Source organism: Vulpes lagopus, chromosome 2 (genome assembly GCF_018345385.1).
Source record: "Vulpes lagopus strain Blue_001 chromosome 2, ASM1834538v1, whole genome shotgun sequence".
In the NCBI taxonomy this organism is placed as follows: Eukaryota; Metazoa; Chordata; class Mammalia; order Carnivora; family Canidae; genus Vulpes; species Vulpes lagopus.
Genome location: NC_054825.1, coordinates 160865681 through 160892161, shown reverse-complemented (window position 1 = coordinate 160892161; position 26481 = coordinate 160865681). Strand labels below are relative to the sequence as shown.

Genomic DNA, 26481 nt, shown 5'->3' with positions numbered 1-26481 from the left:
GGCAGGAGGAATGATTTCTGAGGTAACCACAGATACAAACATCGCCCACGTGCTTTAGCAGTGCTTAACATACGTCTCCATGTTCCACATCTTCTAGGTGTCTGTCGTCTTTTCTTTCTTGGTCCTGATCCTCAATGCTGAGTCTCACAAAACTAACTCTAGAGCTGCCACAAGTTTATTTGATAGCAATATTTATTAGCTTCCAGCTATAAAAATCTGAGTTACATAAGCATATGGTGCGTCTATCGAATTTTTGGTGAGCATTCTCGGCGTAAAGAGTCCTGAAATAATATCTCTAAACATTTCTGTAACGTGGTACAGACTACACTTGTCGGAAATATGGGCACAGACGATTTACGGGAAAGGGAAGCTCCGCCTAATCCTCAAGACCCAATTTCTAGGCGCAGCCAGTTAACGCGGGGGCCTATCCTCCCGCGGTGGCTCAGAGAGCCTACTCCAAACGTGGTTGCTGAGGAAACTACATTACCCAGGATTCTCCGCGATGCTGGGTTAATGAAGGCCCGAGAGAGGGGCGTTTCCGTTGGTGCGGGATACGTCAGGGAGGGATTTCCGTTCCCTTCTTGAGCGGACATTTTGTTTGCTTTTGGATTAACCCGCCAGGTCAGACTTCAGATCACCGTGTCAGGCCTGAGTGATAGGAGAGAGCAAACGCGAGAGGGGGCGTTGTCTTCTAAACAGAGGTGGGCCCACTGGCCGTTAATGACCCCTTCCCATCAGCGCGCCTTCCCCGGTCCGCAGGTTCCGGTGGCGGCGGCGGCTCTGAAAGACCTGGCGCAGGTGGGTGCCGCGCCCTCGAGTCCCCCCGCGGCCTCCGTTTCTGAACACAGAGTCTCTAATGAGGGCCGCCTCAGGCCCCCACAGCTCGGGCCTCTGTGTCCAGGCAGCAGGACCCTCCTTTTGGGTCCCATATCTGACAGCGGTTGTGGTGGGGTGTGGAAGGACGTTGTGGAAGGGGGAGGGACGGGCGTATGCAAAGGCTGGGGGCGGAGGGAGGGCGACACTGACCGAGCATTTGGGAACTCCGGAGTCATAGGTGTGTGAAAGGGTCAGAGGATGTGTGAAGAGGAGTCACACCTGCAGTGTCAGCCTGAGCAGTTGTGCCTTCGTGGTGTGCGTGCCGGCAGCTAACAGAAGAGGGACTGCTTCTGGAACAAACTTGGGGTGGAGGTTAGATGATGAAGACGGTGAAGCACAGAAAGCCCTAGTCCAAGGTAACACAGCTGTTAGGTGGCCCTAGAGACCCAGGCACAGAGGTGAGGCAGTCAGCCCCGGGTCTTTGTGGCCGGGCAGGAGTAGGGGATAGGCATGATCTCATTCGTGGTTGCTTGTCTCTCACAATCTTCCTCTTCTTACAGGTTCGGATGAACTCGGAAGTAATTATGGGCCCTGCACAGGTGAGGGAAGGGCACCTGTGCTCTCATCCATCCCACTCCCACCCTCACCCCCAATGGTCTCCAGGATTGTGGGATCATACAACACTCTACGTATACTCTCCCAGCTCTTGATTCTGAGGAACCTGGAGAGAGCCTCAGCCCAGGGTTTTGAGTTCAGGCCAGGGGTTATATGGAAGGATTCCCGTTTTGGGTAACTGCTGGAGTATGATGTGGACAATTTTTCCAGGTACAGGAACCAACATGTGCAAATACTTGGAGGAGAGACTGAGATGGAAGTTTTCAAGAAACAACAGTTCTCCCCCATGTGTGATAGGAATCAGGAACAGGTGGACAGGAGTCAGGTCTGGAGTGGACAGCTGACAAGCTGTGTCTCTGTTCTGAGGATTGTGTAGCCATGTGGGTACCAAGCAGAGGAGGGAGGTGACCTGATTCAGGTTTTAACAGGCCCCCTCTGGATGCCAAGTGGAGAATGGACTGTGTGTGGTGAGGGTAAAGGAAATAATAGTATAGACAAGGAGACCAGGAAGAGGCTGTTTCAAGATTCCAGGTGACTAATAGTGATGGATGGGCCAGAGGGGAGATGTGTAGAATGGAGAAGTGTTAGGTCAGATTTTTTTTTTCTTTTAAATGTGTGAGAGAGAGAAAAACCCGAGGTTTTAGCCCTTATCAGCTGGAAGGGTAGATGCTCCATCACCTGAGACAGAGAAGTCAGTGGTAGATGTAACTCAGGTTGGATAACAGGATTTTTTTGTTGCTCATGTCTAAGTTGTTCCAGAGAACAGTGAATGGAGGTGATAAGTGAGCTGCTGGACACAGGACTGGACTTCTGTGGAGGGGTTCATGGTGACGACAACCACAAAGTAGAAAATGGTGTACAGGTTGGATTAGGAGGAAGAATATACACATCACAATGACAGTGCAGTTACTGAGTTAGGAAGGTGATGGTGGAAGGCCAAGGACTGGGTGGGGGACCAGAGTTGTGAGACACAGTATGATCCAAAAGAATATTGTGTACATGGAAAGTAGCTTGGACTGATGGCTTCTGGGTCCTGGTATCAGGGACTTAAAGGAGAAAGATGAGCCCAACTTCGGTTGTCTGGTAGCATGATCTTAGCAACCCCAGGAGAACTGGCTGGCAGGAGGGGGTGGAGGTGGGGTACAGTGCAGCCCTGCAGGCCAGGCCCAGAGCTTAGATGGTGCCTCTCTGACCACCACCTGCCTATTGTTGCTGTTAGTGGGCACAGTAATCAAAGGGACGATTAGGAGAGAGCAGACACCTTTGGCACCTAGTCTCTGTATTTCCTCTGAATTGAGAAATTAGGTAGGAAGGAATGCAGGGGGGGAGATCTGTGGAGGCCTGGATGGGTGTCCTTGGGAGAGAGGCTTCTCATGGACTAGGATCTCTCCATTGTGACAGGGGCAGGTGAACTTTGAGGACGTGGCTGTATACTTCTCCCCGGAGGAGTGGGGGCTCCTTGATGAGGCTCAGAGGCTCCTGTACCATGATGTGATGCTGGAGAACTTGGCACTTATGGCCTCTTTGGGTAAGGCCTCACACCCACCCCAGGGTCCTGTACTGGGCTCTTCCTCTCCCCTATTTCCCAAGGGCAGTCCAGCCCTTCCTGAATCAGAGCTGGTCTTCTCCTGGACTGGAAGCCTCTGTTCAGATCCATGTACCTCTGTGCCCTAATTTGTGCCCCCTCCTCTAGCTGATGTTTCTAGTGGTCTGCATGGGTCAGGAATTGCAGGGACCATTTTGGTTACTACTTGTTGAGACCATGAACTATTCGTCCAAGACCCTTCTTTGAGGTTATTTTTATAATACATAGTTTTCTTCTCTGAGGGGTGGGTTACCCAGGCTAGTACTGGCCATTTACTTGTCTTATCTTTAGGATATGAATCTTCCATGTCCCATGGATTTGCTTCACTGGAGCTGGGCAGCAAGCCCTGGGGATCTGACTGGGCAGATGTTACTCCAGCCAGGACCAGAGACACTCAGGGTGGGTGTGACCTGAGGAATGGGAATGGGGAAGGATGTGATGTTGGGGCTGGGTTCCTGTCATTCCCTAATCTCTCTCCCCACACTTTACTTTGCCATGTACACACTTGTCATTTATGCTCTGACCTTTGGCCTCTGGATGTTCCCCACCTCTGCCTCCATATCTGACCTGTTCCTCTCCATTGCTCCTGCTGCAGTGCTCCTCAACATTGGCCTATACTTAGTGTGTTATGAGATGTGCACATACTCCAAATAGTTCTTAAATACCAACTGTTCAGTGGTAGCTATTCAGTAGACACAGCTCTCAACTGTCCCCAGCAGCAAAAGCCTCACTGACATCCTGAAATATTCTTTCTGGGCTGTACCCCACATTTGTGTCCTCTCCTAGTCAAAGCCTCTTCCATTCCTTTATTTTTTAATTTTTTTAAGGACTCTTACATTCTGTGATCTTTAGATGTCAACTACTGCATAGCAGCCCTTTACTCAACTTGAATTTGGGCCTCTTGTTCTGACAGCAGTCCTATGACCTAGATCTTATTTCTGTTAGACACACATTTATAATGAGGCTACCCCTTCCATCAGTGTCAATTTGTACTTCACCAGCATTTGTCTGCTTTCAGGTTGTTGGCATGGAACAGAGGGTGAGGAGATAGCTTTTAAGCAGAACATTTCTGTGGGAATGTCACAGGTCAAGACTCCCAAGACAGGTCCTGCTACCCAGAAGGCCCACCCCTGTGAGACCTGTGGCCTGGTCTTGAAAGACATTTTGTACTTGGCTGAGCACCAGGGAGCACACCCTGGTCAGAAATCGTACATGTGTGGGGCATGTGGGAAACAATTCTGGTTCAATGCAAACCTTCACTACCAGAAGCAGCACAATGGAGAGGAACCCTTCAGAGGGGATAAGGGCAGCACCTTACTTGTGAACAGCTGCCCTGTCAAACCATTGGAGATGCCTTTTATGCCAGGGAAAGGTTATAAGGACTTGCCAACTAGCTCAAGCATTTTCCAGCACCATCCCTCTCATAGTAAGTGGAAGCCAAACAGTAATGCCAAATGTGTGGATGCCTTTCACAGTGGACAGAGGCATTATGAGTGCAGCGAATGTGGGAAAACCTTCAGCCGCAAAGACTCACTTGTCCAGCATCAGAGAGTCCACACTGGAGAAAGGCCTTATGAGTGCAGCGAATGTGGGAAAACCTTCAGCCGCAAACCCATACTTGCTCAGCACCAGAGAATCCACACTGGAGAAATGCCATATGAATGTGGCATATGTGGGAAAGTTTTTAATCATAGTTCCAACCTTATTGTACACCAGAGAGTCCACACTGGAGCAAGGCCTTACAAGTGCAGTGAATGTGGGAAAGCCTATAGCCACAAATCCACACTTGTTCAGCATGAGAGTATCCACACTGGAGAAAGGCCTTATGAATGCAGTGAATGTGGGAAATACTTTGGTCACAAATACAGACTCATTAAACACTGGAGTGTTCATACTGGGGCAAGGCCCTATGAGTGCATTGCATGTGGGAAGTTCTTTAGCCAGAGTTCTGACCTTATTGCACACCAGAGAGTTCACAATGGTGAAAAGCCTTATGTGTGCAGCGACTGTGGAAAAGCCTTTAGCCACAAACATGTACTTGTTCAGCATCATAGAATTCACACTGGAGAAAGGCCATATAAGTGCAGTGAGTGTGGGAAGGCCTTCAGGCAAAGAGCTTCTCTCATCCGACATTGGAAAGTTCACACTGGAGAAAGGCCTTAGGATGGCCGGGAATATACCATATTTCCTTGTTCAACATAGTGACTGACAGAGAGAAGCTGTGAGATTAGCCTTGGTGAGTAGCCATCAGCCAGAAGTTGAACCTCCTGCATTTAAACATCCACTCTGTTGAGACTTCTGAATGCCAGCTATGTGGGAATCTTTCTGGTGCAGTGTTGCACTTTGTAACCTCACCAGGAGCCTTGCCAGAATTCTGTCACTGCCAGTGTCTCTGGAAAAAAAAAAAAAAAAAAAACACAAGCTATGTATGTAATGGCAGAGTCCCGCATTGTGCATAAGTCATCCCACCATGTTTTAATAGCCAGACCTCTGCTTCTCCTCCCTTCCCTAGAGGGAATCATCAGTACCTAGAGCCCATTAAAAATCCTCACTCCTTCCTGCCTTCTCCAACTGGTTTAAGCATGGACATAACCCAGTTTTGGTGGGAAGGTTGCAATTTTTTTTCTTTCTGCTGGTTACTTATAGAGAAGATTTCCATTTTTCATGGACTTTGTTGGTCTCATTTTATGCTCATGATGGATTCGTCCAGCCTCCAAGTCCCCTACCTTGGAAATTGCCATCTCATCTTTTTCTGTTTTTGCAACAAATGCCTTTGTTTTAAACTACCTTTAATTTGGAGGATTCTGTTCGCTCTGTGGGTTGTATTGAGAACAGAGTTGGGTGCTGCCAGCATGAAGAAAGGAACAACTTTTGTGAGAGTTCAAATACTCCGTGGTATTAGCAGAATGGCAAGGAACAACTCTCATTTTAGCCTAACTTGCATTACTGCTCAAGGACTCCTATGAATTAGGCCCAGATTGCCGGGCCTAATCTTTTGGCCTGTATGCCAAGGTTTTTTGTGTGATCAAGGTCACCCTGAGCAGTGGGCAGTTGTGACAACCTCTGGTGTATCTGGGAGTGGTATGAATTGGTTCCCTTGTTCCAGAGGGATGTTTCATATTCCCATATTCTCTTGATGGGAACTTGACACACACATCCTGCCCCCAGGACTTGCCAATGCCCCTGAAATCTATTATTTAGTAGGCAGACGTCACTGTCCCCTAAAAAGATAGTTAGGAATCATAATAGGCACAGAGATACTGATGAATTGGGAGTTGGGAACATACTGTAGAGAATGTGACTTTTATACAGGTAAATGCACATATGTTTCTATCACTATGGCTTTGGTATGCAGGTTTACAGAAATTCTCAGGATTCCCGTATTTGTGTCTCTTTTATGGCTACAGCCACTGTCCGAGCATTTAAACATTTTCTGCAATAAACTGCACATATTTATAGTATACAGTTTGATAAGTTTTGATACATGTTTGTATCTGTGAAGCCAAGTTTTCTGAATTGCCTTATAATCCCTCCTCCCCTTACCCATTCCCAGGCAGCCACTCATCTTGCTTTTTAACTGTAGATTTTTGTTGCATTTCCCAGAATTTTATGTATATGGAAGGATTTATGTACACAGGTAACACTTTAATATATACTGTTACATATCTGGTTTTAACTGCATAATTGCCTTGTGATTCATCAGTTTTACATGTATCAGTAGTTCATTCCTTTGCATTCATACTTTTGCTGAAAGTTCCATTTTAGAGAGTTTTTTTTTGTTGTTGTTGTTTTTTATGATAGTCACACACAGAGAGAGAGAGGCAGAGACATAGACAGAGGGAGAAGCAGGCTCCATGCACGGGGACCCCGACGTGGGAGTTGATCCCGGGTCTCCAGGATCGCGTCCTGGGTCAAAGGCAGGTGCCAAACCGCTGCGCCACCCAGGGATCCCTAGAGAAAGAGTTCTAAATCAAGTGATCCAATAGAGAGCTCACAAAAAAACAAAGCCACGGTGTCTGTTAAAAACTTTTCCTGGAAGTGATGTGTCAACATTCCTGACTTATCCTGTGAGTAGTACAGACTAATCCCAGTATAAAGTGGAAGAGGACTGGGCAGCCCCGGTGGCGCAGTGGTTTAGTGCCGCCTGCAGCCCACGGTGTGATCCTGGAGTCCCGGGATTGAGTCCCACGTCCAGCTCCCTGCATGGAGCCTGCTTCTCCCTCTGCCTGTGTCTCTGCCTCTCTCTATGTCTCTCTCTCTCTCTCTCTCTCTCTCTCTCTCTCTCTCTGCATCTCTATGAATAAATAAATAATATCTTTAAAAAAAATAAAGTGGAAGAGGACTCCACAACTGACAATACAAGAAGGTAGGGATTTCTAAGAGAATCTTGGATAGTGGTTACCACAATCATAGGTTTTTTTTTTTTTTTCTTTACATTTTTGGTCTTTTAATGAATGACATTGACTAGTTTTAAAATGTTAACCTTACATTTCTAAGGTGAGCCCTATTTGGTCATCCTGAATTCTTTTTTATGTACTGTACTTACTTGCTTTTTTTTTTTTTTTTTGCATCTGTGCTCATGAGGGATGTAATCTCTAATTTTCCTTAAACCCCTCCTGGGTTTAGTTGGTATCACCATAATGCTGGCTTTACACAATAAGTTGGTTAAGTATTCCCTGATTTTTAATTTTGTGAAACAGTTTGTGAAGAATTTGTATTGTTTTTCATTATTGTTTTGTAGAAATCACCAGTGAAGTAATTGGGCCTGAGGTTTTATTTTAGGGGAAGATTTATAATTACAAATTTAATTTTCATTGTGGATGTAGATCTTTAGGAGTTATCTTTTTATCCCAGCAGGAGGAAGGAAGATTTCTTCCTCTAGCAATAACCCAGCCAATGAGAAAGCACTACAGTTACAACTCCTAGTTATTTCAGTGGACTTCTCAACTTCCTTTTCCCTCTATAAAAGAGCATTCCTCACCTTTGTTTTCTGGACTTGCCTATGGTTTTGCTAAAACTTGCTTGCAAATCTCAGCTATTCCCAAATAAACCCATTTTTTGCTGGTAAAATAACTGGCAGTTTTATTTTTAAGATTAACAAGAATAAGAGAGGTGGCATCAGTAAAGACTCTACAGGTACTAATATAAGAATAGTTTGACTATTTAAATAAAATGAACTTCTTGAATGACACAACCACCAATGCTCACTCTAGGGGATAGAATAGTTTGACTACTTAAATAAAATGAATTCCTTGAATGACACAAACCACCAATGCTCACTCTAGGGGGAAAAAAAGATTACTGGTTTAGTCCCTCAGTACTGGGAAGGTCGTCATGCCCCACATTGGAAGGAAAGTGTGTTGCAAGTGGAAACCACTTAAGGTGACATTTGAGAAATAAGGACAGTTACGAGGGAGAAACATATTGAAGCATCAAGCCAGCATCACCTTATTGAGTGGTCATTTAATAATAATAAACCCTCAACAGTCAACAAAATACAAAACAATTATGTACACATCAGAAGTAACATAACTCCAAATTGTATGATGGTTCTAAACAAGGACCCTAAGTCTGAAAGTCAAACGAAATATTTATTTTTTTATTATTTTTTTTTATTTATGATAGTCACAGAGAGAGAGAGAGAGGCAGAGACACAGGCGGAGGGAGAAGCAGGCTCCATGCACCGGGAGCCCGACGTGGGATTCGATCCCGGGTCTCCAGGATCGCGCCCTGGGCCAAAGGCAGGCGCCAAACCGCTGCGCCACCCAGGGATCCCCAAACGAAATATTTAGTGGCACTTAACTCCAATTTAGGGGAGAAAGGTTCTCCCTATGAAGGCAAACCTGGAGTGATGTATTCCTCTTGGAAATGTTTGTTAAAAGTTACCATGAAAACAGACTAGTGAATACTGCAAGAGCACAATAGAGTGAACCATTTGGGAGGATACAGTGCAGGTATAAACATGAAGCAACAGCTGATGAACTTTTTGCAAGACGACAAAACTTCAAAGATGTTTTAAAACAGTATTATCTCAAAAAACTATTTGGAGGCAAATGTGTTATTGCTAATACAGCCTATAACATTGAAAATTCAGAGACCATGAATTTAGAGATGAATCCAAAGTCAGTTAATAGTTAAGATGAGACTTCTGAATTCTGAATCTTCTAGCCCCTCAGAAAAAGCAAATGAAAATTATCTTGACCCAGGATAATGATGCTGTTTCTGAAAGGCCACAATCAAAAAATGTTTCCCTTTTTGCAAGGGCTTGGAAAAATGCAGACAGGGTACTGTCTTTCCATAAAAGAAGCAGCTACAGTGAAAAAGGTATACGGGTTTGTTTTACACATCTTGGGAAAGCTGTCTTCAGATGTCTGTTTCAATTCCAAGAAATTTACTTTCAGGTCACCAAATGATGTGCAGATCCAATCAAAGTTTTGGTGCTTTCTTTAGATGTGTTACAGAAACCCAAGGGTCTGTTCCCTGGAGTTTGATGGCATAAGGATTGCTTAGCACTTCCTGACCAGGGCCTTTCCAGTGAAGCTGATAAGTCTGAAGGTGTCTTTTCCAACAACACCTGGGAGCGCACTGTGAGAAGACTGCTCTACCAAAGCATAGTTAACTTTTTAAAAAATATTTATTTATTCATGAGAAACACAGGCAAAGGCACAGGCAGAGGGAGAAGCAGGCTCCATGCGGGGACCCTGACGTGGGACTTGATCCCAGGTCTCCAGGATCAGGCCCTGGACTGAAGGCAGCACTAAACCACTGAGCCACCCGGGCTGTCCAGCATACTTCTCTGTAATAGAAATATCAACTGTGAGTCAAAGAAGGCTGGAGCCAAGTGCTTTGAATGTCCTCTGACTACCTCAAAGGGTAAAAGTCTGTGAGTTCCCGAGGGGGTGGATCTGAGGTTTAGAGGAATTAACAGCCATGCCTTTGGCCAAGGTATTTGAGAGTCTCTAGGAGTTTTGCCAATTGAGTTTTAATAGTGCCATTAAGTGGATTTAGCTAACAGGATTAAAGATGATAAGCAAAAACTGGGAAAACAGCACAAAATCATCAAAATACCTGACCACTATTTCAAATGGGTTCTCTGATCACTATGAAGTTTGAGAGAGATTCCACATATAGGGATGGTATCTTTGTTTAAAGAGACTTATTTATGGGGATCCTCAAGCAGACTCCCCACTGAATGTAGAGCCAGACATGAGGCTCAATCACAGGACCCCGAGATCATGACCTGAGCCAACATCAAGAGTTGGCCAAATAACCTACTGAGCCACCCAGGCACCTGTAATGTGTATGCATTTGTAAGTAGTGGAAATTTTAGAACTTCTGATATGGCTGAATTGTTATGTGTCCCAAACCAAAGTTATCTCTTTTTATTAAGGGAACAATTATATTTCCAATATTGTCTTTCCCCCTTTGTTGCCAATTGCTGGGTATCTCCTGTCAATTTTCCCAAAATTTATCATTTTGGAAAACATCCCTTTGAACCACGACAAAGATTTGGCTATTGGTTTCCTTGAGAGCAGCATTTGTGGCACAGGTACCAGTGAGGTGGGTTGCTTTGGCCCCCAGGGAGTTGAGTCTGGAATGCCCAGAAAATTTACTAATATCCAGAGTAGCTGGCAGAAGTATGGCATCTAATAAATTTTGGATATAGGAACCATTTTTAACATTATTCCAATTGGAGGTAAGGACACATTGTTGTTTCTATAATATTCCAAAAGTCATAAGCTACCTCAAAGACATACCGGCTATAGGTATAAATGTTTGTGGAGTTTTACTCTAGGGTGAGATACAAGCTCAAGTGAGGGCATAGGACTCAGCTTTTGGGCTGAAATAGTCAAAAGTAAAAGTTCTGCCTCAGTGACTTCAAAGGGTGTTGTAGTAGCATACCCAGCACGATATTTACAATTTTCATTCTTTAAATAAGAACCATCAGTAAACCATGAAAAATCTGCATCGGTTAGAGGAGTTTCCTGTTAAGTTCTCATGAGGATTCAAAAGGTACCTGTCAACATTAAGCAGTTGTGAGGGGTTTCATCTGGATCGAAATGTAGTCCTTGTTTCAAGATCAGACACCCTAAGTATCTAACCTGAGACCGAGTAAATTGCATTTTTTCTTTGAGGACTTTATGTCCTTTTAAGGCCAAAAATTTTAACAGGTGGGTGCTGTCTTCCTGTGAAGAGATTTGAGAAGGGAAGCAGAGAAGCAAATTGTTTATATAGTACAACAAAGTAGAGCCTGCTGAGGACTTTCTATAATCCAAATGAAGTTTTAAGATTTGTGAAAAAAGAGGGACTCTGTGATACCTTGGGGCATGACTCTCCAGGTGTATTTCTCTTCTTTCCAAGTGAAAACAAAATTGGCTATCCTTAACAACAGGAATACTAAAAATGTACTGCATAATCAATTACAGTGAAAATTTTGTTTACCACAGGAATGGATGTTAGTAGCAGATGGGCACTGGGGACAACAGGGTGCTGAGGAGTAACAGTGGTTATTTGGTATTTATTGCTCAGAGATCCTGGACAAACTCCCATTGTTGGTTTTTGGGTTTTCTCACAGTTAAAATAGTGTTATGGGAAATAAGGCGGGGTTGGGTGGGGTGGTGGGTGCGTAATGAGACCTTCCTTAATCTATTATGGGCTTGATACCCTGACAGTCTTCTTTATTTCTAGAGCACTGATTATAGGAAGAGGTTTTGAATCTTGATAGGAGCTACACTGTGGATTTCCCAATATTAGTTGAGGATTTTTCCCAGAGAGGATGGTAGCTGTTACAATAGGAATAAATGCTCAGTATCTCCAGAGTCTGCTATAGTGCTGTTAGAGACAGAATAAAAGATATCAAATGGTCATTAAATTCCCTTGGTTGGCTATTTTGATTACCACTGTAAAATTCTAGAGTTATTACCCCTTTTTGGGAGAAAGCCTGGCATGATACTTTTATAAGATAACTCAGCCCAATAAAATGAATAGGGGCGGAATAACTAAGGAGAAATGGGTGAGAGTAGCTCTCCAAGGACCTAGACAAAAGGGAATAGGTACAGACACAGGAACCTGTTGAAGTGTGTTAGAGACCCCCACTATTTGAACTACTCTAGTACTCTGAAGCAGAGGCAGCTTTATAGCAGTGGGGGGTTAAACACAGAGTGTAGCTTTGGTATCAAAGACAGAGATTCATTCCCAACTGTCTTGACTGTCCAGTGAAACGACGACGCTGAGAGGGCTTCAGAAACTGCAGTAGAGGGAGCCAAGGATGACAGCTTGCAGGTCAGGGCAGGAACTGCGTCCTGGCAGCGCTGGCCGCTCCTGAGCGAATCCGCGTCTCCCCTCAGTTCCTCCAGACGCGCATTTTCTTGAATTCCCTTGAAAGCCCCACCTCAGCCACAGACTCAATAATTAAAGAAATAGCCTGTTTTGGGGAAAGAAAAAAAAAAGTTTCTCTAAGCTGTTTTAGGAGGGAGGATTGGGAAGAGCCCCTGAAGTTTCTCATACCTTCGTCATTGGGAATTAGGAAGACACTAGAAAGGCTGGCAAAGGACTGAATGCACCTGGAACACTCAAATTTATAACAATCTTTTTTTTTTCCAGTACCCTGGCTTTTTGCAAAAATAGCAACTAGAAAGGCTTTTGTTTTGTTCACGGACTGTCATTTGTCATGTGTCGAAAATTGAGAATTTAGTGGTCTTTCTTTTAGGCGACTCATCTGGGATGTGGGTGAGCTAGTTTGCCATATTAACTAAATCTGGAGTGGGAAGTTTCTCATTCCATCCTGGTCCTTTTAACTAAAAGAGAAAGATCCTGGTTCAGGCCATTAATAAACAGAGTCAGATGCTACCCAGGTGGATTATTCAACATCTAAAGATAGACCAGAATAGTCTTTTTTTTTTTTTTAAGGTATTCATTCATTCATTCATTCATGGGAAACAGAGAGAGAGGCAGAGACATAAGCAGAGGGAGAAGCTCCCCTGCGGGGAGCCTGATGTGGGACTGGATCCCAGGACCCCCAAATCATGCCCTGAACCAAAAGCAGAGGCTCAACCACTGAGCAACCCAGGTGTCCCTAACCAGAATATTCTTGAGACAATTTTGTGTTGATTGTAATTGTAATGATCACAATCCTTGATTACAAATCTTTCATCAGCTTTCTGTGTGCAAGCCTGAATTTTGTTGCCACATGTCTGCAGACAAAGAAGATGAGACAGAAGGGAAAAAAGGCCTCAAGCCATTTTGACTTATTTTAATTGTTTGCTTCAGTGAATTTAGAAATAGTATTTTACAAAGAGACAAACTTAGAACACTGAAAACAACTGGAAGCCTTGAGATAACCATTTAAAATAGGCATCCCATTTAGAGTTTTTTACTTTAAGAACTGCAGCTTTCTAATTGAATTTTGAGTAAAATAAGTAAGCTTGGGGAGATCAAAACTTCCTCATAATGGCCATGGAAGCTCCAAATTACTTTTGATTAAGTTAGTCTACTTACTCATAAATGCACGATCATAGTTTTTAAACATAAAACTAGAGTCCCACTTGGGAGGGGTGCCCTCAAAAGCATTTTGATGACTGGGATCCCACTTCTTAGAGGTTCTTCTGGAACAGTCTGGTTCTAGAAGGAATCTGATTGAAGGCTACAGTACCTACAGGTACAGTAGTAAAATCCGATCCTGAACAGGAGTTGAACTGAAGGCTGGCACTGTTTCAACCAGAATAATCTGATTCACAAGAAAAACTGGGACTGAAGTCCTACACAGTTCAAAAGGGCACAGTTCCTAAAGGAGCAGTCTGGTTCCAAAAAAGAGACCAAAAGCTAGTTCCTATAGTAACATTCTTATTCCAAACATGACTTGGGCTGAAGTCAACACAGTCCCATCAAAAATGGTTGAATTCTAAAAAAGGAGTTGCACCAAAGATCAAACAAGTATTCTCAGAGATAATTTTTTAAAAGACAAGGTCTTAAAACAGATCCTGAATAAGTCCCAGAGGGCTCAGACACAAAGCATGGAGCTTAAAATCCAGAAGAAAATTTACTGGCAAACCCCAGGATTGGTGAGAAAGCAATGAGAACAATCAGCTGTGTGGGTACCAGCACATTTGTTCACCAGCCTCAGAGTTGTTGGGAGTCTTCTCTGGATCCCAGTTTGGTGCAACAACTAACCTTAACTTTAAAAATAAAACTGCCACTTATTTAACCAAAAAAAGGGGTGGGGGGAGTGTCATTTGGGAATAGCTGAGAACTGCAATCCAGGGCAAGCAAGCTTCAGCAAAACCATAGGCAAGTCCAGAGAAGAAAGGTGAGGAATGCTCTTGTATAGAGGAAAAGGGAATTTGAGAAGGCTGTTATAGACTAGAAGTCCACTGGAGAAAACTGGGTAAGTATGGTGGCTTCTCAGTGATTGAGCTGTCACTATCATTGGCCGGGCTGTTGCCAGGAGAGGAAGAAGTCGAACTTCTTCCTGGGGATAGTGAAGTAGTATTGGCTTGCAAGGTCCTCTCTTCCCATTGGGTCTGCAATGGACAACTAGTACCAGGCATGAGAGCTCCCCATGCTGTGCTCCTGACTCCATCCTAAATGAGGTTTCCTTTTTGTGAATTTTCACACCTTATACTGATAATATCTATACCTCTTTTTCTTGATCAAAAGTTTATCAGTTTTATTATCTTCTTTTTTTTATTTATTTATGATAGTCACAGAGAGAGAGAGAGAGGCAGAGACACAGGCGGAGGAAGAAGCAGGCTCCATGCACCGGGAGCCTGATGTGGGATTCGATCCCGGGTCTCCAGGATCGCGCCCTGAGCCAAAGGCAGGCGCCAAACCGCTGCGCCACCCAGGGATCCCTTATTATCTTCTTAAAGTAATTGGTTACACTGATTTTTTCCCAATTTGACTTTTTTTTTCTACCATTGCCTTTTTCTTTATTTCTCTCTCTTTTTAAATCTCTATACCCAACACGGGACTGGAGCTCACAACTTTGAGACCAAGTCCATACTCTTCTGACTGACCCAGCCAAGCACTCTGCCTTTTACTTTTATTGGATTTAATTTATTTTGCTACTTTTTAACATGGAAGCTGAGATCCTTTGATCTTTGATTTGAAACCTTTTTCCCCTTAGTATAGATGCTTAATACCAAAAGTGGTTCTGTAAGAACTGCTTTAGTTGCCTCCCATAGAAGTCATGTTTTTTTCATTTTAATTTAAAATACTTTCCAGTTTCCTTTCAAATTCCTTCTTTCACACCTAGCTCATTTTAGAAGTATATTATATCAAACATTTGGAATTTTCCTTATCTTTCTTGTCATTTATTTCTTATTTAATTCTATTGCATTCAGACTATATACTTTATGGCTTGAATTATTTATGTTTATTGAGATTTTCTTTATGGCTCAGAATATGGGCTGTCTTGTATTTCATGTTAACTTGAATGTTATTGTATTGTTTAGTGAAGGGTTCCACAATTGTCAACTAGGTTAAGATTGTTGATAATGTCTGTTTTCTGTGTCCTTACTAATTTTGGGGTGGGGGTGGGGTCCATCAACCTCTCTTTGAAGATTATTGACATCCCTGAATATAAAAGTGGATTTGTTGGGTGCCTGGTGGCTCAGTCAGTTGAGCATCTGACTCTTCTAGTTGAACAGCCACTATTCCATTCTTTATATTAGTCTTCAAATTATTTCATCTTACCCTTTTTGGTGTTTATTTTTTTTACCCAGCCTTTGGTGGTTTCTTACATGCATATACAAATTAGTACTCAGCCAAATATTTGAGGATGCCTCAGTGTATGACCCTGAAGTTTTCTCTCTCCTGCAGTGCGCACTATGGATTCCAGACACTTTGGCAGACCCAGATTCCAAACTCTGTGTCCTTAACTTAGGGTGACTTTGGGGTTGGCCTGCAGTTCCCATCCTTGCATTAGGTTGTTTGCCTAATGTCCTGTGTATTGAGAATCAGTTTAATAAACTTTGTTAATTTTTTTTAAGTTTTTCAAAAAACTTCTGAACCCTCAAAGAAGATAGCTTGAATAAATTAGTAAAATTGAAACACCTCCAGACACAACAGGAAAAAGACAAACAGCATATTACAAATATAAGCAAGGAAAGGAGGTATAGCACTAGATATCTTTGAAAAATATAATGGATAATGGGTACTTATTTTAAACAGCTCTTTCCCAATAAATGGAAATTTGGAGGACAAAAGTTCCTTGAAAGATACCAACTTACCAGTCCCACTCAAGAAGAAATAGATAATCTGAAAATCCTTGTGCATTAAAAATATTTAATTAGGGGCACTTGGGTGGCTCAGTGGTTGAACGCCTGCCTTTGGCTCAGGTGGTGGCCCCCTGGGATTGAGTCCTGGATCAGGCTCCCTGAAGGGAGCCTGCTTCTCCCTCTGCCTATGTCTCTGCCTCTCTCTGTGTGTGTCTCTCATGAATAAATAAATAAAATCTTTAAAAAAATTTTAGTATCCAGGCTTCTAGTTATGCAAATCTGTGTATAAATGTAAGAAACCTTCTTACTAAAAACTTAGACCAAGATGGCTTTGCCAACGAATCCTACCAAATATTTAATGAAGAAATAAAGATTCTATCAAACTCTTTTTTTAAAAGATAATATATGGAACACTAATTTTATAAACTAATTTTATAAAGCCAATTTTGTTCTGATTGCAAAACCAGGTAATTATATGAAAAGAAAATTCCAGATCAGTATATGAACATAGATGCGTATGTGTGTGCACGCACACACACACACACACACACACAAATCCTTAAAATTTTAGGAAATTGGATTCCTGAAACTGTCATAATCTATTGATATTTACCAGCAATGTAAAATTGTTTTAACAATTTAGATTATATTAAATGAATGTATATTAGCTAGAAAGTGTAGTATAATAAAAAGCACACCTGCATTTTGTCCCAGGTTCCTGGCAGAGACCTTTAAAAATCTTGTAATTCCTGGAGTGATAGGAATCTTTCTTATGCTAACAGGTTACTAATGGTAGGCTACTAGAAAGTTTAAGGATGGAAACTTGTTACCAGAAAGACCAACTCTGTGATTAGAAGTTTGAAACTTTGAGTCCGACAGACCTTCCCCTAGGAAGGGAAATGAGTCCAGTCATGTGGCCATGATCTAATCAATCATGCCTGTATAACAGGACCCCAGTCAGAACTCTGGACACCTAGGCTTGGTGGAGCTCCTGGTTGGTGAACACAGTGATGTGCAGGAGCGTGCTGTGGCTTGACTCCCTAGGGAAAGGTCATAGCAACTTCACATCCAGGACCTGCCCAGACTTTGCCCTATGCATCCTTTCTATTTGGCTGTTCCAGAGTTATATTATTTACAACAAAACTGGGGCCATAGGTATACCACTTTTAGTTACTTCTATGAGTCATTCTAGTAAGTTATTGAACTTGAAGGGATTGTAGGGACCCCTGAAATTATAGCCAATAGGTCAGATGTATAGGTGGCCCCTGACACTTGCCACTTTTGTCTGAGATGGGGGCTTTCTTGTGGAGGACTAAGCCCTTAAAGATGTTGGAGATCGTTGCTAACTCTGGGTAGTTGGTGTCAGAAGAATTGGTGTCAGAATCAATTTCCTTAACTTGATTTAGAGCATCTATTAAAAGCCTAAAGCTAGGGGCACCTAGATGGCTCAGTCGGTTAAGTGTCTGACTCTTGATTTTGGCTCAGGTCATGATCTGAGGGTTGTGAAATCAAACTCCACACAAGGCTCTGTCCTCAGCATAGAGTCTACTTGAGATTCTCTCCCTCTGCCCCTCATGCCCCATGCTCATGCTCTCTCGCTCTCTAAAATAAAGAAAATCTTAAAATAAAAACCAACCCCAAAGTTAACATGATGAAAGTCTGAATGCTTTCCCTCTAATATTAGGAATAAGCAGGGATATCCACTCTCACAACTTCTATATGGTATTGCACTGAAGATCTATGCCCATGACATAAGAAAATTAAAGGAAATAAATGGTTCACAAGTTGTAAAGGAAGAACCAGAAGAGTCATTATTCACAGATGAATGCTTATCTATTTAGAAAATCCTTAGATACATTCTTAAAAAGTTAATAAATTCAATGAGTTAATCAAAGTCCCAGGATAAAAGGTCAATAAACAATGAATGTTCAGATATTGAAAAACTATACCCCTTCCAATACCATTAAAATATGAAATATATAGGAAGAAATACATTTAACAAAATACGTTCCAGAATTATAAGGCAAATTTACAAGACATTACTGAGGCATACCATGTTTCTGAATCTAAAGATTTAATATTTTAATTTTCTCTCTCCTAATTTTAAACATTCACAGAACTACCAAATTTTCACTGTTTGTTTCTTGATGGAACTGGACAAAATTCATATGAAAACCCAAAGGACCTAAAATATCCAAAATAATTTGGAAAGAACAATAATTTTAAAAGAGTTTACCTGACTTTATGATTACTATAGAGCGGGGCAGCCTGGTGGCTCAGTGGTTTGGCGCCACCTTCAGCCAAGGGTGTGATCCTGGAGACCTGGGATCGAGTCCCATGTCAGCTCCCTGTGTGGAGCCTGCTTCTCCCTCTGCCTGCGTCTCTGGTTCTCTCTCTCTCTCTGTGTCTCTCATGAGGAAATAAATAAAATCTTTTTTTTTAAAAAAGGTTACTATAGAGCTATAGTAATCAAACGTATAATATTGATGAAAGGATAGAGAATCCAAAATAGACCCATACATGTGTTGTCAATTTATTCCCCACAAAATTGCCGAAGTATTTCAAGCCTGAAATGATGTTTTCAAAAAACTGCTCTAAAGTTATGACATGCATATGAAAAATAAAAATCTCAAAACATCTCAAGCCATTTACTAATTAAATTGAAATGGATCATAAACCTGAATGTCTAAGATAAAATATATACATGTCATACAAAATAGTATATAAGGAGCACTCTTTGAATGTGGGCTAGACAAAGACTTTTTCACAATAAACATAAAAATCAAAACCCAAAGAAGATAATAAGTTGGGAATTTATCAAAATTTTAAAACTTTGCTATTAAAAAGACACATTTAATAAAGTTAAAACTGCAAGCTTTAGCCTGGTGAAAAATGTTTTAAAGTATATTGATAAATAAATGGTATCCAGAATTGTAAAATAACCTTTACAACAGTAATTAGAAAAACAACCCAATGTGACAAGAAAAAGGACAAATTTGAAATCATATTTCACCAAAGAAGATACCTAAATGATAAGCATGTGTGAATATGTTCAACATCATTAACCATCAGAGGATTACAAATTAAAACCATAGTGAGCTAACTAGAATTTAAATAAAAATTTGAAATTAACCACCACCACCCCCAAAAACAACAACAAAACAACCATAGTGAAACACAAGTACACACTCATTGAGGTGGCTAAATTCAAAGACTGACAAGTGAAGTTGTGAGACAGAACTCCCATCCATTGCTGGTGAGAATGCAGAATGTTTTAAAACCCAATTTACAGAGACGCCTGGGTGGCTCAGTCAATGAAGCATCCAACTCTTGCTTTCAGCTCGGGTCATGATATTAGTATTGTGAGATTGAGCCCTGTGTCAGGCTCTGCACTCAGCACAAAGTCTGCTTTGGATTCTTTCTCTCCTTCTCCCTCTGCTCCTTCCCATGCTTGTGTACCCACTCTCTCTCTCCCTCAAATAAATAAATAAATCTAATACAACCCCACTCTACAAAACTCAGTGGTTATTTCTATGAAACTAAACATGTGCTTATCATGTGACACAGCCATCTCACTTGTAGGGTATGTCCCTAGTGTCTGTCCATAGAAATACTTGTATTTGAATGTTCATAGCAACAGCAATATTACTGATAAAAGCCAATGGCTAGGAACAAAATAACAACAACAAAATTCTGCAAGTACCTATTCATAGGTAAATGGGTAATATATTAGTTTGCTATGGCAGTCATGACAAGATACCACAGACTGGGTAGCGTAAAGGACAAATTTATTTTCTCATAGTTCTGGAGGCTGGAAGTCTAAGATCAAGATGCTGGCAAGGGGGAGTTTCCCCTGGGGCCTCTCTTTGTGAATTATAGTTGGCTGTCCTCTTGCTTACTCTTCACATGGTCATCCCTCTGTGCTTATACACCCTTATGTCAGTGTGTGTCCTAATCACTTGTAAGGTACCAGTTAGATTGGATGAATGCCCACCCTGGTGGCCTTATTTTAACTTAATTACCTCTTTAAAGGCCCTATCTCCCAATACACTTAAATTCTGAGACACTGGGGTGTGTTTCAACATATGAATGTGGGGAAACACAACTCAGCCCTGTAATGAGAAAATAGTTGTTGTGAGTTGCTGCCCAGGCAGTTTACAGAATCACAACTCTGCTTACAATCAGGGTAGACATGTAGCTAAGGACATGAGCTTAGGATTCCTGTCACAAGTCCTGCTTTGCTTTTCCTGGGGCATCTGTTAAAATAACTGCTCAGAGTTGAGCCTCAAAAACTAGTGACTGCTGCCCCAACCACCTTTAAGTAATAAGTGCTTGCTACCCTGCTTTCTTTCTCCTGCTCATTGTGATCTGGGACAGAGGACTGCCTTTCCCCTGACTCACTGTATCCCCACGGAGGGATTTGTAAATAATAAATCTTGTGACTTTACTTCTTTTATGTGAATGCACTGAAACTACACCTTCAATCAAAATGACTGTGGGGAGGGGCATATGGGTTGCTCAGTTGGTTAAGTGTCTGCCTTAGCGTTTGGCTCAGGTCATGATCCCAGGGTCCTGGAATGGAGCCCCACATGGGCTCTCTGCTCAGAGGGGAGTCTGCTTCTCCCTCTGCCTCTGCTTGTGCTCTATCAATCAAATAAATAAATAAATAAAATCATTTTAAAAATAACCGTAGGTTTCCACTTCCCTAACATGAAGGCTCTGATGCTGAGGGAGCTACCTGCCAAACTCATGTGGGTGTGCCCCCTCATTCAGCAGGTCATAATCACTATATTCTTAACACACCAGCCCTAGGTTTACCAACACAGCCTCATCGTTTATTTACTGTCGGCTATCTTCTCTATGCCTTACACCTAAATGCTTATCTTCCCACTTTTACTTTGAAGAATACTGAGGTTTAGGCAGAAGTGACCAAATGACATTTCTATTTGAAGCACAACTAACAGCTCATGGCACCCTCCACCCCCAAATTATCAGCAGAGCTTAGAAGGGTCTGAATTCCTCTCTCTCTCTCTCCCCAGAATCAAAGGTCTCAGACATTACGGAACACTACCTTTGCTCACCTGTGCTGGGACCCCAAGATCTGACTCTTCTCTCCCTCGTGAACTCTGGGTGTGCTGAGAGCAGCAGAATTATTTCATTGCATCTATGTGTGTTGTCATGTATATTTATAATGATCTGCTCCCTCCCTGTGCAAGGATATGTCCCATAGCTCTATATCATCCATGTCCACCCACTCTCCAGAACAGGGTTCTTAGTGTGTGAAGAAAGGACAGGGATCTTATGAGACTCTTACTCATAGCAGCATGGCCACAGCAGACCCCTCTCTGTGACCCCATACATGAAGACTAGACTGGAAGAACTGGATGATGAGGGACTAACCCCTAGTGCATCATTCCCCCAACAGGATGCACCTGACTCCTGCTTCCGGCAGTCTGGTGCCCAGGTCTCTATGATATTAGAAATGATGCCAGAGACTGGGTGTTTTGGGGCCCCAAGACCTCAGCCACTCATCAGTGCCAGGCTCAGTGACTTCCCTGAGGGAACGAATTTAAGGATGAGTCACAGTAAAGCATAGCAGAAGCAGCTTTATTGCAAAGCAAATGTACACACTTGAAGAGGCAGGGAGTGCAGTCACAGACACAAGATCTGATCACCAGGTACATGTGGGGCTCTGATCTTTATGGAAAGTTATAATAGAGGGGTGGAAAATTCATGTAGGGTTCTGGAAATAGGCGGGGACTTCCAAGAACTCTGCATATTATCACACTTGTTCTAGGCCAGACTCCGCGCATGTGCAGTCTGAGTTTTCTCTTAGGCATACTCCTTATGTGAAGGTCTACTAGGAGTCCTCTAGCGCCCCCCCCCCCCCGCCCCGCAGGGTAAGGGTCATTCTGGGGTCATTTGCAGACTAACTGGGTCTTTGCGTGTATGTGCCATGTAGGCTTTGTAACAGCAGGATGCTTCGGCCCTGAGAAACCAGAGCTATCACAGGATTTATTCAGTAGTCACAAACACCCTCAGGTGTCAGACTTAGTTACCCATGTTTTGATCTACAATTACCAAGTGTTTCCTTATTCTTCCTGCCTCAGAAAGAATAACCCTGTGCTTTGAGCCAAGAGTGGATTCTCTGACTCTCATGGACTCGAGGGCTCAACTAAATGCACAGCCACAGCTGCCGCCAAAACACACTTCCAGAGAGGAAGTAAAAGAGGTTAGAGTCCTCAGAAGGCCACTGGCTTTCCTAAAGAATTAAGAACTGTACAAGCTATCCTAAAAACAGAAATTTGGAGGAAATTTTGAAACTTTTTCACTGAGAGATATGTGTGCAATAACAGTACTGGATAAAACACACAAAAAAAGGTTCTTGCCAAGCTTAGCAACACAAACTATGTATGTGATCATATAAAAGGCTCCCAGAAGGGCTCAAAATGAAGATATGATTTTATTTGAAATTTTAAAAATATTCTATTAATTTATTAGGGAGAGAGAGCACACTAGAGAGAGAGCACAAGAGAGGGATAGCAAGAATAGGGGCAGAGAGAAAGGGAGAAGCAGACTCCCCAGTGAGCAGAGAGCCCAATGCAGGGCTTGATTCCACAACCTGGGATCCTCACCCAAGCTGAAGGCAGACGCTTAACCAACTGAATCATCCAGGCACCCCCAAGGTATGGTTTTAGTATCCTTTTAGACAATACCTTTTTTAAATTTTTATTTTATTTTATTTATTTATGATAGGCACACAGTGAGAGAGAGAGGCAGAGACACAGGCAGAGGGAGAAGAAGGCTCCATGCACCGGGAGCCTGACGTGGGATTCGATCTCGAGTCTCCAGGATCGCGCCCTGGGCCAAAGGCAGGCGCCAAACCGCTGCGCCACCCAGGGATCCCGACAATACCTTTTTTAAACTAAAGGTCACATTGATTATTTTGTAAAGCTTTGAAATTAGCTCCAGAGGCGATGCAAAGGAGGAATTTCAAAACATCCAACTGATAAAGTATCTTGAGAATAAGTCTATGGTGGTAACTGTGAAACCCACACAGAGCTCATACAGAGCTCATGCATAATGGTTTGCCTGTGAACATTCCAGGCACTTTAAAACACTTCACAAAAACTTTCATAAAGTTAAGCAATGAGATTTCTTCTCCATATGTGTTTTCCTGAGTGAACTGGGAACTTTACTCAGCTACATGTGTTTTATTGTGTTTGTTGTAGCTGTTGTAATTTGACGCCTAGAAAATTCTGAGGTAGACTTAGAAACAGTTGGCTACTCAGGAGGAAAGCACCTGAGGAACACCAGAAGACAAGAGAATTAGGACTTGGCTGGCATGGCACACTTGATCATTCCCTCCCCTGATTATTTCCCTCCAGGGAAAATGCAAATCACCTGAACAATGGCTAATAATTCACCAAAATGGCCCTTCCCCTCCCCCAACCACCCGTGGTCCACTATCCCTGAAACTGACTCAGTGCATGCTGAACCCTCCTCCAATAAAGCCTATAGCTTCCCCTGACTCCACCCCTGCCCTCTGCACACTGTGCTCCTTAGCAGGCATTTCCAAGTTTAAGTTTTCTGGCACTGCAGCTTGAGTTGATTTGCTCCCATCACATGTCCTTGAAGGCTTACATTCAGTATTTAAACCTGTATGAGTCTCCACACTGTGCCAAGGTGTGCACCCAGTTCCCCATTCTGACCACCATCAATGCATCATCAAACCTGCAGGAATGGGGCTAGGATGGGGAAGAGGTGTGGTTGTTCTCTCCAAGCCAGGTTGAAATCACCTTGTCACACTCAGTCCATGGAGATAGTTTGATGTGTGTATGTATGCACACACCAGGCTTTTGGGTGTACCTATGCCATGCCAGTCTCCTAAGTCTCCCTGCAGTATTTGTACACCTGTGTCCTCTATGCTAGGACGTGCTAGGGTGGGTCAGCACCTCCCTCTGTTCTCACAAGCCCCTGGTGCAAGCTGTATGTACCCCGTTGTGTGTCTCATGTCCATTGCACATCTTTTCTGTCATGGACATGGTAAAATGCATGTGTGTGCATAGTCCTGCTGAGGGGTGTCAGCATGCTTCACTCATCATACAGTGTCCCTAGGATGTATGTGTAGGGGTTTGCATGTTCCTCTGAGATGTGTCATAATCTCACACTTGTCACACTTCCTGTATCTCCACGAGTGTCACCATCGCACAACTGTCCACCTGGAGTAGACCCACACCACCCATCTCACCGATATGAAGAAATATGGAGGAAGGTGTGTAGGTGTGAAAGCAAATCAAGAATAAAAAAAGAATTCTCTTCAGTGCCAAAAAAGAATTTCCTCCAATCTTTCGTTAGAGCACTTCCCTTGGGAAACATATGCTAAACCTTTTGAAAAGCTAAATAAACCTCCTGACAGTTTCACAAAGGAGGCGCTCCAACATCTGTGCCTCAGGTAGTGCTCCCTCGCCGTCTGGCGGTGATGATCCGTCCCGCCGACGTTCGCGCGGTTCTCGGGCGCCATCTGGTGGGAGCCGCCCGCGCTTAGACTTTCCTCCCTCTGGAGCGCCGGCGAAATCGACGAGGGACGGGATTCGGTCGCGACACGCGAGGCAGGGTTCCAGGAGGCCGGCGGCGCTGGCCGGATCCTCCCGGTCTCGCCGGGGCGTCGTCGCCATCCATTCGCTGGAGATTGGATGCGCAGCTCCACGGGGCCGTAGCTGCGGTGAAGAACGGACTTGTGGGGCCACAGGGACCTCGAACAGCCCCTGCTTGCGGGTCCTCCGTCCGCAGGAACTGGCTGCGATACCGCGGGGCAACAGGAGAGGGAGCCCTGCACCCAGGGCCGGCTGCTCCTGGAGGTGGAGACAGGCGGGGACCCTGCAGGGAGGCCGGGGTAAGTTGCCAAGGGCCCGGCTGCGGTTCCTCGTGGGATCCGGTGGTTGGAGACGCTTCTGCGGAAGTTCTTCCAGGTCCCAACGGGTAGACGTGCATGGACGGCCACACCCCACGCGGCTGGGGAGAGGGCAGGCCTTGGCGGTGCACCTACCCGCGTTGGTTCCTGGCGGTTACGCTCGGTTTTCCGAGGTTTGTTTTGATCCAGAAGTGAAGACGGTCACGGGGTGTGCAGGGTGGCCAGGCTGAGGGACCAGGGCCGCCCGCGGCTCTGCGTGGGGTCGGGGAGTTGGGGGTGCCTCTGCGGTTCTCCTCAGGCCCCAATCTGGAAGCGGGGACTCGCAGGCATCCCGCGAGGGAAGGGGATCACCTAAGCTTTCCAGGTCGGCGGTACCTCCGTGGGACTCACGCTCCGATCCAGGACCCCAGTGGATGGGCCCCAACTGCACGGGCAGCTGGGAAGAAGGTCTGCAACCTCTATAGCGTTGGGGGTCTGTGCCTATGCTCCAGGGTCAACCAGATGGCCGCAGGAGCCCTGGAGCTGTGAAGATGGGGTCCTGCTGGGGACCAGTGGCTGACCTACGGTTACAAGAAACCCATGGAATCCGTGAGTCAGCGCCATCTCCGAACAGAGTAATTTTTTTTTTTCACGTGAAATTGACACTTTTTGTGGCTGTGTAGCCGGGTCAGGGGTCTCGGCAGCTAGCAAAAGAAGCTAGATCTCAGATCGCGTGTGGGAGCTTTGAGGCTTGATTTTGTTCCTGTTTGAGCTGTTCGCCTGAGTCATCCGTGAGCTCAGGCCGCCCAAACGTGGTGCAGGAGGTTGGGGCGTGATGTCCTGCTGCAGGTACTTGGTTGCCTTCGCAAACCTGCCCTGCCATCCCTCATGGTTCAGGGCTGTGTCAGGTGACCGTCTCCAGACTACTGATCTTTTCTCGACAACACAGGGCTGGGGACCAAAGCAGGCCCAGGACGCTTGCCCCTGCTGGGCACCCTTCAGGCTCCTGGAGCCCACCGCCGTGGGGAGCGGCTCTTCTGCACTAAGCCAAGCTCCAGGCAGGAGGCGAATATTGGAATATCTGCGGCCTGGGGCACTCTTCCTCTTTCCCCCCAGGGGTAGGGTTGGTGCAGGGCCCAGCCAGCCTCGCTCTGCTCTCGGCCACACTCAGGTCAGGGCCTCCTACCAGCAGATACTTCCCTTCGTTTCCTGGTTATCTCCGTGGTGGAGACACCAACCTGCCACCCTGTGTGCTCCCCGAGGTCCACTACCAGGTGCCCGTTCACAGTGGCCCCTCAACCACTTGTTCTCCCGTGCATCTGAGCGGGAATCGGGAATCAAGTGGGCGAGGAAGA

At 44.1% G+C, this 26481-nt stretch overlaps 2 protein-coding genes across 3 annotated transcripts in view; one reads left to right on the top strand and one right to left on the bottom strand.

Moving 5' to 3' along the window:
• Positions 1–26481, bottom strand: part of LOC121484461 (zinc finger protein 773-like) — an 86154-nt gene that overhangs the window by 22790 nt on the left and 36883 nt on the right. The window lies entirely within an intron of this gene.
• ZNF772 (zinc finger protein 772) lies at positions 587–7223 on the top strand. Of its 2 annotated transcripts, none has more exons than XM_041743760.1 (5): positions 587–798; positions 1377–1415; positions 2833–2959; positions 3308–3415; positions 4035–7222. In XM_041743760.1, exons 1-5 carry the CDS (start codon positions 721–723, stop codon positions 5177–5179), a joined length of 1497 nt encoding a protein of 498 aa, XP_041599694.1. In that variant the 5' UTR covers positions 587–720; the 3' UTR covers positions 5180–7222. The 2 variants fall into 2 exon arrangements, with proteins under 2 accessions (XP_041599694.1, XP_041599695.1); XM_041743761.1 differs by having other exon boundaries at positions 590–701; positions 4035–7223.

Excerpts from the sequence above, each read along its gene's own strand:
- ZNF772 (XM_041743760.1), top strand. The coding sequence starts at position 721 with ATGACCCCTTCCCATCAGCGCGCCTTCCCCGGTCCGCAGGTTCCGGTG. Across the intron at positions 1,416-2,832 it reads TAATTATGGGCCCTGCACAG|GGGCAGGTGAACTTTGAGGA; the intron begins GTGAGGGAAGGG and ends CCATTGTGACAG. Across the intron at positions 3,416-4,034 it reads CAGGACCAGAGACACTCAGG|GTTGTTGGCATGGAACAGAG; the intron begins GTGGGTGTGACC and ends GTCTGCTTTCAG.